The sequence below is a fragment of the Podarcis tiliguerta genome (assembly GCF_965153285.1).
Source record: "Podarcis tiliguerta genome assembly, chromosome: 1".
In the NCBI taxonomy this organism is placed as follows: domain Eukaryota; kingdom Metazoa; phylum Chordata; class Lepidosauria; order Squamata; family Lacertidae; genus Podarcis; species Podarcis tiliguerta.
In genome coordinates, this window is record NC_139534.1 from 59,844,309 (window position 1) to 59,856,440 (window position 12,132).

The 12,132-nt window shown below is 42.9% G+C and overlaps 1 protein-coding gene across 10 annotated transcripts in view; it reads right to left on the bottom strand.

The window, feature by feature from the left end:
• DEAF1 (DEAF1 transcription factor) overlaps positions 1-12,132 on the bottom strand; it is a gene marked incomplete at its 5' end in the record, with an annotated part of 30,734 nt that overhangs the window by 12,338 nt on the left and 6,264 nt on the right. For 4 of the 10 annotated variants that reach the window (XR_014508075.1, XM_083427972.1, XM_083427968.1 and 1 more), the window contains 5 exons: positions 3,231-3,481; positions 7,276-7,407; positions 8,978-9,106; positions 9,727-9,853; positions 11,380-11,445. Coding sequence is in view for 6 of the 10 variants with exons in the window: in XM_083427972.1 (XP_083284098.1) it covers positions 3,231-3,481; positions 7,276-7,407; positions 8,978-9,106; positions 9,727-9,853; positions 11,380-11,445 (705 nt within the window). The remainder of the gene's footprint in view (positions 1-3,230; positions 3,482-7,275; positions 7,408-8,977; positions 9,107-9,726; positions 9,854-11,379; positions 11,446-12,132) is intronic. The other 6 variants (XR_014508074.1, XR_014508076.1, XM_083427970.1 and 3 more) reach the window with 3 other exon arrangements.

Consider the following 12,132-nt stretch of genomic DNA (forward strand, 5'->3'; position numbering starts at 1 on the left):
AGGCTCAGTGGTTTAGACCACAGCGCCACCTGTGTCCCACCATCGTAATAAAGCACATTGTCTTCTATTTCTTGAATTGCATGCAGTTGGGATGGGTGGGTGATTTCCCCCAGCTCTCCTCTCTATCTGCAGCCTCTCCCCTCACCTGCAACCCAACACACACATTTCGAAGGACCACCCAACTCTCAGGAGCAGATTTCCAGGGGGCACAGGAGGATCCAGAGCGATGGGGAGGGGGTGGCAGGAACCCCTGGCCTTATGAATGTAAACTCTGTTCTGTTGTTTAAAACCACAGTTTTCCTCTTGGTGTCTCTACCTCCTCACTCCCATGCCATGGACACTGGTGTTGTGCAACTTGCCTTCTCCTTTGTTCCCCTATCCCACCATGACTTGCTGCAAGTCCAGGGTTGTGATGTGGCACTGCAAATCCTCTAATGGGAGCTGTGCAATGACAGCCGTATATTTTTATGTGTACAGGAAAGGGTGGGATTAATTCTTTTTTGAGTCTCAGATAAAATGAAACCGAAAAGTTCATTTGACGGGTATGAATTCTCCAAGTATCGAAACAGGAGAAAATGACTTCCATGGCACAGAAAAGAGCGGCTTTTCTCTCTGCCACCAATTAAATGCCTGCATTTATGAAACCAGCTTGTTTCATTTCCGCTCATTAACAACTTAATCTACATGGCAATATTATCTCCTTCATATATGACTCGTAATTTCCGGGTCATGAGTTGCTGTCTTCTCCTAACCAAGATGTTTAAGCCAATGAATATCCTGGAAAGAAGCCATTGCATGGTTCACACATCCCTTGCCTTCTGCACACTTAAGCTGGGTCTGTAAGTATAATAGGAATATGTGCGTGCCTGCCACTACTGATTACTTCCCTCTGCTCCCCACCAATGCACAGGAGAAATGTTCAAGTCCAGTCCCATTGCCCGTCATGCATTATCCATTTTCAGGAAGTTTTTAATGTAAAGGAGCATTTCAAAACAGCAGACCCTGTGCCTGCAGCCTCAAGTTACCAGGAGCCTGTCCTTTTATTCTGCTGCATGTATAGGGCTAGCTGAAGCAATCATTGTGAAGCAAATGTAAAGCCCTGTGTTTGGTGGAATGTGAGGCACGGTTCCCAGAGATACGTGCAAGGCATCAGCTGACAATGCAACTATCAAGGGAGAAAAAAGGCATGTGCTGAACAGTCTTTGAACTACAACCCAAATGCCCTCTGTGTCGGGTTGGTAGGGTAGATTCCACTCCTCCCCCCCCCCCCCTGCATTTTTCCGACTACTCCTGTATGTCCCCTGCTGTGATACCAGGAGGGGTTTTTGTAGACCTTCAAAGCCCACCCCCAAATTTGTCCAATAATAATAATAATAATAATACAGTGGTACCTTGGGTTAAGAACTTAATTCATTTTGGAGGTCTGTTCTTAACCGGAAACTGTTCTTAACCTGAGGTACCACTTTAGCTAATGGGGCCTCCCGCTGCCGCCACGCCACCACCACGCGATCTCTGTTCTCATCCTGAAGCAAAGTTCTTAACCTGAGGTACTATTTCTGGGTTAGTGGAGTCTGTAACCTGAAGCGTCTGTAACCTGAAGCGTCTCTAACCCGAGGTACCACTGTAATAATTTTGAAAAAAATCTTTTTACTGACTGAATGCTCCCATAGCCGCCCCCATCCCGGTGATACCAACAATTGTTTTGCACACACACCCAAATGCCCACCAAATTCTTTTTTTAAAAAAATTACTGATCACTCCTATCGTCCCCTACTGCGATTCTGTGGTGCCAAAATGTTTTTGTGATTACCCAAGACTTCCCCAAATTTTATCATTTTATTCAATCAATCAATTTAATTACATTAGATTTGTTTTTTTAAAAAATGGCCACACCCACTTTGACATACAGCCCTTTGCCCCTGGTGGTTGACCACAAGACAATGAGACCACTGGCCCCTAAAAGGTAATGCACTCCTGGTCTAATAACTACCATCACGTCTGACCTCTGAGGTTCCTGGGGGATTTTTGGTCAGCAATCCTTTGACATCCCTGCCCAAGGCCATTGCGTGACCTTTGTTTATTAATGTATTAATAATTTTTTATATGCCATTCCATAGGAGTTCAGAGTGGCATGCCGTGAAATAAAAAAAGCAAGAAACAGTAAAATCCTAGAGGGCTCAAAAGCGTTTTAATACATGTTTAAAGTGTTAAAATGTCCTTCTAACACAAGCAGCGAAGGAGCCATTCAGATATCCTGGAGGTGGGAGTTCCAGAGGCGGGGTGGGAAGGGACAGATAGCATAGAAATGGCCTTGTGCATGCTGTTACCTTACAGATAGCTGAAGAAACAGCAATATCTCAGCTCAGGATTATATGGAGGAGGGTGATTCTTCAGGAAACCTAGTCCCAACTTGTTTAGGTCTTTATAGGTCAAAAACCATCACTTGGAATTGTGCTTGGAAATGAATAGGTGCCAATACAGTTGGTACAAAAAGAGGGTGACATGTCTTATATCCCACTCCCATAGGATGCTTTTATGGCTGCTAGCTGCTCCAAAGCCAGCACAGCAATTCAAATACTCTGTCCACTGCATCTCACTGGCTCTATGAAGTTTTAGCCACCATGGTTGCATAGAAGTGTGTGCATATCGTCTGGACAAAAGACCAAGGTTAGAACTAGGTAGTGACCGGGCCTTAGTGTCCTTATAGTTCCTAAACCTATTCCTATTACATCGCTTCTTTCCCCTGTGCTGGCCATTTTCATCCCAACCTCATCCTGCTCCACTCACCCCAACCTTGTAAAAATAAAAATAAAAAATGTAATTTTATGTGAATGTCTATATGCAGTAAACGGTATAGTTGTGCAAAATAATTGCAATGATTATTTATTCTGCCTACAGCTGGAATCTGTGAAAGTGGACCACAGCTTAGATCTGTTCTGGCAAATAGCAAACACCCATGGATCTTGATGTAAAAACGGTGTGGTTGTTGTTTTATTATTGCTAAAGACAGTGTTACAATTTTCATTAAAATCAAACTCCAGTCATTCAAAGTACAGGTACTTTCTGCATCAAATTGAAGAGTACAATCTAAACTTAAGAAGTTCCATGATAGGCAGCCTTCCACTATGGCATAAAAGAAACTGTGAAGGCTATCAACTTGCCACCTGAGCAAGTCGGCTGCAGACCTATTTAGAGCTAGAATTGTGTTGTCATTCCACAAACATAGTTACCTCTTTCCTCTCCACATCAGCTTGAATTTTTGCTTGAGTGACAGCAGCTTCTCTGAAGGAAGAGCTGGCCTGCTTAGCTTGCTCGATCAGAGTCTTCAGCTGCTGAGCTGTGCTGAGAAGGGAGTTGACCGTCTCCTCAAGGTACAGCCAACTCCGCTGCTCTGTCACTTCAAGACCATTCACCACGGAAGCCGATATGGTTTTGGTGGGGGTGGCAGGTGGCACAGCCAGGGCAGGAAGTGAGGTCAATACTGAAAATCAAAAGAAATCCATTAAGATACTTTGGTTCAAGTTCAGTTGGAAGCCTACTGTATAGTAGCAACTTTAGTCTGTAACTGCTTTGGTTCACCTCTCTGCCCCTTTAGAGGTTCAGAATTACCTACAACCTAATCAAAATTTCATACCGCTAGCAAACCTAAGTTCCTGGAGGGAGTTCCAAAAGCACAGATATCAAAACTATAAGTGTTACTGCATACTCAGTAGTCCCTTTCCAAGCTTTGGAAGTCACTTTCTGCAGAGATCCAGCAAAAGTCAGAGCTTTGTGCGTCTTCCCAGAAGCAACACGCAGCCACTTCATCTTGCAACCCGGAAGGACAGCAGGGACTTCTTTTACAATACAGTCCTATCCATGTTCACTCAGGCAAAAGTTCCACCATGTTCAATGGGCCTTAACCAGAAAAGTGTTCACAGGACTGTAGCCTTAATGGCATCTTTTAATGGGACATTGATCATGCACTAATCATGTTACCAGCTCTGAGCCTCTGGCAAATGCAAGAACACGGGCTGAATACCAAATAAGCTTTAGAACAGCTTTGTTGAGGGACCAGGAGTAGGGAGATTAAGTCAAGCTGTTCTCCACTGCTGCATCATTGAAAAAAATTGGGTGGTGATGGGTACAGAAACATGAGCAATGAAGCACTTGGTCTGCAAAGGAAAGACGTGTGTGTGTGTGTGTGTGTGTGTGTGTGTGTGTGCAAGCTGAAACTAATCAGCTCACTGTGGTTACACAAGCCACAACTGTTTTCAACAGTGTTTGCATGGGGCCCCTACACAAGCCCCCACAGAAGAAACAAAGCTGCCTGCTTTGTGATGCCAGCTGCCCACAATACTTATGCCGCAAAAGGAGCAGTTGGCAAAGGGTCCCCCAGAGAATGTCAGACTCTTGCTTGTTTGCTCAGAAGTAAGCCCCACTGTTAGGTGTGTCACAATATAGACACAAATATTTGCATGTAATCCTATCTATGTCTACTCAAAAGCAAGTCTCTCTGAGTTCAATCCTACTCCTAGGCAGCTGTTAGTAGGAGTATAGCCTTAAAGGCATAATTACACAAGTGTACAGATCAGATCAAAACATTTTTAAATTCCAGTTTTCATCCAGAAAACTCTGCAAGAAATAATATGTCTTTACACCAAGTATGCTTCCAGTTCCCCCAAATCATTTAAAAATGCTAACTACGTTTTAAATACAAACTTGCGTAGCAATTATTTAGCATGTATTAGACTTTAACCATACTGCAATGGGTGCAAGTTTCAAAGTTAAAGCCATGAATTAGAGAATCAAAATGTAAACCCCAAAGCTTTTATTAAGTTAGTAAATGAAACAGATGTTTGCTCAACTGTATCAATAGGATTGTAGTTAATTTGATTCAGTAAAACATCCCTGTCTTCCATATATTTGCAGAAGCAACGGCTTTCAGCTACTATGCTTTCTTTCAGCTACTATGTTTCTTGAGGAACAAAGCTTGACATTTGATTGCCTGATCTTTCCATAAGTGTTTCTTACTTCTGTAGTCATGCCCAGTTAATGGGCTTTTTTTCTAATGCACTTGCTCTTTAGAATAACCAATGCTCAACAGTGTGCTCAGAAGTGAATGAAAAAGGAAGGTTTAAGAGGTCACGAGGGAAATAAAATCTTATTAAGAGCCACACCATGCAATATCACAGCCACCACCAGAGGTTTTTGTTCTTTCTTTGCTCAGTGAATAACCCTAAAGAACTCGACTGGATGTGATTCTGCTAATGCCATGGTGCTGAGAAAGTATAACCCCTTTACTATCATCACCACCACCACCACCTTATAGGCCTACACATGGGCTCTATGACATGTTCAGTCAGACTCAGTGTGAGTTTTTGCCATGTGCTTCAGCTGACACCAAAACTGCCACTCAGCCTGCAGTTCATCTACAAACCATGGCACCAGACTTGTGGGCGAAAGTCCAAATGCAGTTGAATCAATAACGAGGTTTCTTCCAGAGAATCAACAGAATGGTACCACTGGAACAGCCCCCAATGTATTCCAGAAACTGACAGGTTTCATAAATCCCCTGGGATGGCCAAATTAATAGATTCCCTATTCAGACAGAGATCAAAGCAGTGGGAGGAACCTATAGCCCTCCTGATGTTGTTGGACTACAACTCCTTAGCAATCTCTTTTCTTGTGACTTGGAGCTATTGGTTCAGATCCTAGCCTCTGGAGAAGGAGAAAACAAGATTAGCCAGTGTGGCTGGAAATGCTAGGAGCTTACCCATATTTGAGCTGGTTAGCAGTCTGAACCCAATAAAAGCCTGGTCACAGGGCCTCTAGCCTCCAAAACATCTGTCTCCTGACCAGTATACAACAAAACACTCAGCACATGCCCTGCTAAAGTATTGGGCCACAATGCTGCTGCATTTTGTATCTGAAACTGTATTCACACACCCCCACCCTTCTCCTGATTCCCTATCCACCCCTCCAATCTGTGGAGAGGTTAGCTAGCAAGCACTATAAAACATACTGAGAACTCCAAAAGTTGTGCTATTTACGACTTCCAAAAGGGAACTTGACGAAAACGCATCAAAATCAAACTAGTCCCTTATTGAAGAAAGCTGATATTGACATATGCATCTAAGGTGAAATGTTGTTAAGATGTCTTACTTACACAATTAGTTTCCAGTTGCGCAGACAAGAATTTTCCTCCTTTCCCAATGCAGACCCCACAAAACCTGGTACTTGGGGGGACTCCCTGAAGCAGACTAGGCCTGGGCAATATATCAATGTATCGCCCAGGACCGGTCTAAGGGGGAGACCGCAATGATGGCTTCCCTCAGTGGTACATCATGGGTGAAACTGCTGCCTCCCGAGTCCCTCTGCTACCAGTGCCCAGAGGAGAAACACGCTGCAGCGAGGTGCTGGAGGCAGAGGGACTCAGGAACAGCGGCGGTTTCACCAGCGATATACTGTTGAGTGAAACCGCCATCGCGATCTGTCCTCATACCAGAGCAGAGGGAGAAACAAGCAACATTGGCGAGGCGCTGATACAGCTTGTTCCTCCCTCGCTTTTTTAAACTGCTTGGGTGATGGGCACACCACTGCCCTTGCCTCAGCCAAGCAGTTTTATGGAGCCCCCAACTAGCCACCGGCTCACACGATCCAACAGCAGGGTCGGGCTCCATTAAAGTGCTCCCGCTCCCCATTTGAGAGAGCCCCGATCCTTCTCCTGCTCACGTGTGAGAAGAAGGATTGAGGCTGCTCAGATGGGGAGTGGGAAGCTTCTTGCCCCACCCCCGGCTAAGGAGCACAAACAAGCTCCTTCCTCCTGCGCCCCCCACCCATTTCAAGGCAGCGGCGAATGCTGCTTTAGCTGCTGCCACTGCTTTGGCAGGGGGAGTTGTGAGCGGACTGCTTGTCTCATTTGGGACAGGCAGCCTGTTTGCCCACCCCACCCGGCCCATGCCAAGGCATCGGGTGTGGCAGGCATGTGATGGAGCATTTACACATCTGCCTCATCCACTGCTGCCTTGACACGGGCGGCGCTGGGCGATGGAGGAGACGGCACTCTGGATGAGGCAGAAGCTGCACACGGTGGCCGGCAACTGCCTTGTTCCTTCCCAATTCCTTTCCAAAATCGTGATATACGTGCCATACCATGATGTTTAGCTGGCAGTATATTACGATGTTGGAAAGCAGCTATCGCCCAGCCCTAATGCAGACTGGGGAACCACAGGGGGAAGGGGAGTTCCATTGCAATGCCTGATCTCTCACTTAGCTCTTTGGGATGAAACTTACCAAGTTTGGGATGAGAAGTTGGCAGTGCTGCTTCTGGGAATGCGGAGATTTGACAATTGTCCTGATAACTTGGGTAGTGAGGCTCTGGATGTCTGACCCGGCAAGGCTGCTGAACGTTTGTGTCTTGTACTACTGGGGGGAGGGAGGGAGAAGGAAAATCAGGACTCATGAAAAGAATTCATCATTTGGTTTTGATTTTACACTTTTGATATGAGTACCCAAGATGCAAGATTACAGTACGAAAAGGAATGAGCAGCAGCTGGAATTATTTTGGAAACAATGTGAACTGAAGAGCTCATATCACTCTTTGTTAAAGAGCAATGCGAAGACTTAGATTAGACTCCACAGATTTTTCTTTGCAAAGTGTGTTATTTAAATAGCTGGGTCCCTCATAACAGCAATCAACCAGTAATGAACTGAATTGTTTCTCTTGTAAGACAAGCAAGACTGAAAATATGTATTTAATAGTTTAGCATAAAGTTTCAGCTTCAGTATGGAGGATTAAAACTGGAATTCAGAATGTGGACAATCAATAATTCAGATAAGTAAGTTCCTTATTCTAAATAAATACCAAAATTCTAGCATCTGCTGTTTTTCCTTTAAAAAAAATAGTAGTAATGCTTATCCAAAATGACTTACTAAGGATTTGCAGGCATCCTTGTGCAAACAACCAGAATTTTATCCCTTTAACTGACCTGTCACTCTAAAATTTGATCAGAAATGCTTAGATTCCCTAATTTTTTAAAAACATTATCAAATCTAAATCCATTTTTCAACCACTTCTGAGACGTTGACATTTCATGGGGAGTATGTTTTATTAAGTTTACTTACCCTTACAGCATAGAACCTTTTCAATAAAGGTCAGTGGTCTCAAGCCAATACTCATTCATATGGAGAAATATTTCAACTCATTAAAATTGCTGTTATCTGCTCTCTGTATTCGTATACCCAATTTAACAACTACATGCTTGCATGTAGGAAAAAAGGTCCTGTGTGAATTGGGCATAATGTTTATTATGATATTGCTAAAGGCTGCAATCATAAACACAATTTCCTGGAAGTAAATCCCACTGAAATCAATAGGGCTTACTTCTGAATATACTCCCCTAGGATTCCACTGGTCAACTGTAATCCTATACACATTTACATGAGATTAAGTCTCACTAAACTCAGTTTAGGATTTATTTTAAGTAGACATCCATAGGATTGCAGTGTAAAGTCATGTGAGTTGCTGTCTTCCAATTTTCTTAGACATTGGCCAGATTTGTCTAAACCAGTTCATCTTAAACTATGGTTTACTCATGAACATACCTCTACTCCTGCTGTGTGGGTCCCCCCATGTGGCTCAAATAAGCCACAGCATAGTGTTTCATGTCATTCAAACCCATGCCATGGTTTCTTTGAAACAAGCAAACCACAAATAGCAAACAGTATAGCACAAATTAACCAAGAGCAACCCTTAGTTTATTTCTGAGCTTATCCCTTGCAGTTTGTTTGAAACAAACCACGGTCCAGGTTCAAATGACACAACAAACTATACTTTGGCTTGTTTGAGTTGCGCAGGATAAACTGTGGCTTATCACAGTGGCTGAAGCAGCTTGCTGGATCCCTAAATCTGAACTGTTAGCCTTAGGCATCTACAATTCCACACAAGTATCCCAATCACATGTGCATACATGTGTGAATTACTTATTTTACTTACCAGACGTACCAGTAAAAACATCACCTTGGGATGGGCTTTCTGATATAATAGCTGTGGCCTCAACGCTTGATGTACGGTCAAAGGTCAGAGTGCCAGAGGTAGTGATCTGTCCTGAAGGAGTCACAGTGACTAAAAAAAGTGTAAAAACGTTTTCCAGATATTAGTGAAATGCTAATACCAATCAGCTAGAGGTCTCTTCATTTCTGCTTCCAAGTTGCAGAAACCAGGCCACTAACTCAGGGGTGACTGTGGCCCTCCAGATATCTGTAGACAACTCTAATCATCCTCGATTACTGGCTACGCTGGCTGGAGCTGATGGGAGTTGGGAATCCAGCAACATTTGGAGAGCACAGCTCAGCCACTCTTGCACTAACTCATAGTCAAACTTCCATTGCATTTCAAAAAAAACAGACACAGCCCTCCTCTGACACCACTGACAGAAAAAACAATCCAGAAGAAGTAATATAAAAACTTAATCTAAATACTCAAATTTTAGATAATACATTATGCTAGTACTTCCTTGATGTGTTTGCCATTGCAACGCATACCATGACCATCTGCTGGTTGCTGAAGGAAAAATCCTCAGCATTGCTTGCTTTTCTGAATAAAAGTGAGAAAGCAGAAAGGAGGATGGACATTTCATATGGATAACTTTTATAAAGTTATTTTAACATTACAACATGCAAATGATGTATATACACACGATTGTGATTCATTTGATAAGGCTGTTTATTCCAAGAATGACTTACAAGTAGTAGCAGCAGTTCCAGGAAGCAGAGTGATGTTTTTTGGGGAATCCTTCTTCACTGGAGTTGTGGGCAATTCGTTTTCTTTTTTCCGTCTTTTATAGGGCACAAAGAGTCTCACAGGACCACTCTGGTAACAAGCAGAAAACACCAGTGCTCAGAGCTTCTCTGCCATGGCTGTTTCTGTCAAACTGTCTTGCTCTGTGTCTCAAGCAAATGATTTGGGGTATCATGCAAGGGCAGCATATGGTTTTTATTCAGGGTGGGATTCACCTAATGATTCACCCAATGTCAGTGGAAGTCCCAAACAAGGACTTCTGCTTGTGCAATGAGGTTTCCCCCTTGCACCTCCTGAAATTGGTCCCACCAAAACAGCACATGGTGGGAGGAGATAGGGGTCATTCTGTTTGACAAGCTGAAATGTTTGCACAGATGTAACGCTTGTCATAGTGGGATGTTGCATCCCACCTCTAATTATTTAATTTAGCATTACAGTATTGTATTTGCGCTACCAGAGTGAGGAAAGAGATGCTTGTGGGTAGCGGTGTTTGACCTCAGTGCCAAATTTACTTTACTGTGGAAAGTAGGGTTTGTTTGTTTGTTTGTTTGTTTGTTTGTTTGTTTGTTTGAAAAAAGGAACATTTCCTTAGCCAGAAAGTCCACCTTTCCGCTGGATCTAAGAGGGGGTGATTTTCTTGAGGAAAGGAAGACATGTTTTAAGGAGCAGACCCCAGTCCTGTCCAAGACCACTGCCACATCCCTCCCTCCCTCCTACCAATGGTGAAATCACAGCTGAGCAAGGCACCTCTATTCCTTTTGCACCATCATCACTAGCAGGTCAGAGTGCTCCTGAAGCAGAAAAGAGACCCCAATCTTTTTTAAAAAAATTCCTGAGCCTTTCTTAGGAAACCCTGGAACAGATGAGAGCTTTCCTTCCCATTTCCAGAGAACTCCAACCTATTAGCGACAGTAGCACAAAGGGAAACAAGATGACTGATTTCACCGCCACAGTGGATTTCCACCTTGACATTGTAAAATTTGATCTGGAGGCTAGTAGGCCGTGAGAAATAGCCTGGCAGGCTTGATCTGGCCCATAGGCTCACCACCCCTGCTCTGGACAGTCCTAGGGAGAGGACCCTACAGTTATCATGGTGTGCAATCACACAAGACTCAGAGAGCAGGCCTTTTTCTGTTGCTGCCTCTACACTCATCTCATGTGATCTTTAGAAAACATAGTAAAAATGTTCTTACTGAGGTGTGCATTTGAACAGGTTGCTTACAGATTATAATTGCAGTAGCTTAATTTACTCTTAATGAAGGCCACTTGACAGATTAATTTATTAGAAAACACTAGAGCTTATATATGTATAAATAGAATGTGTATTTTCAAATAAGTAAGTTGACAGATAAATTATCCTCAATAATATTTCTTCCATCAGAAAGTCAGATACTGCAACTGTAATGAAGTCTCAGTGAAGAGCTGTCATATGAAAAGACCACCTTTCCTTTCTGCCTTTCCCTACTAAGCAAAGCACACCTCGATCCATCAAGTTTACAGTTATTCCTTTCTTGAGATGCTCATAACCTAAACTTACGGCACTACAGTGTACCATTAGAGAGTCCCGTCAGCTTCTACAACAGCAGCTGCACACTCACCAAACTCATGTCATCACAACAGGCAGCACAAGTGCATGAGGCAGCATGAGGATTTAATATCCCATCCTAAATTGGGGAAAGGAAAGAAAAGTATCAGGGGAAAATATACCTGGAGACCCATCCTATGCTCTACTGTACAAAGCAAAAGATCAAGTTCAGGGTTCCCAGCACCTTCTTGAAGTTACTCCTGGAAGACCTAGTGTGGAGTTCCTCCCAGCCACCTGCCCAGGAAATTAACATTCTGTTCTTTCTCATTCTGTTCTCTTCATGTTCTCTCTACTAATTGTTACTATTTTTAATGACTGATGTTTTAATGTATTTTTAATCTTTTGTTGGAAGCCGCCCAGATTGGCTGGGGAAACCCAGCCAGCTGGGCAGGATATAAATATACAAATAATAATAATAATAATAATAATAATAATAATAATAATAATAAATAATTTATTATTATTATTATTATTATTATTATTATTATTATTATTATTATTATTACTGTATTACTATTACTACTACAGTACTGATGCCGCCCTGTTCACACATAACAAGCAGCAAGTCCCACTGCATTTAGTGGGGCTTACTTGTGAATTAACATTTTCTTTTTCTATTTTTATTTAAAAGCGGCTTAATATTTCAAAAATCTCTAAGCAGTGCATATCATTAAAACAAAAGAACAACTGAAAATGCCTGTTTTCGGGTCAGCACCCTATGATATTCTGCAGGGTGTGGTGGCATGAGCAGAATTTCCCCAGATGA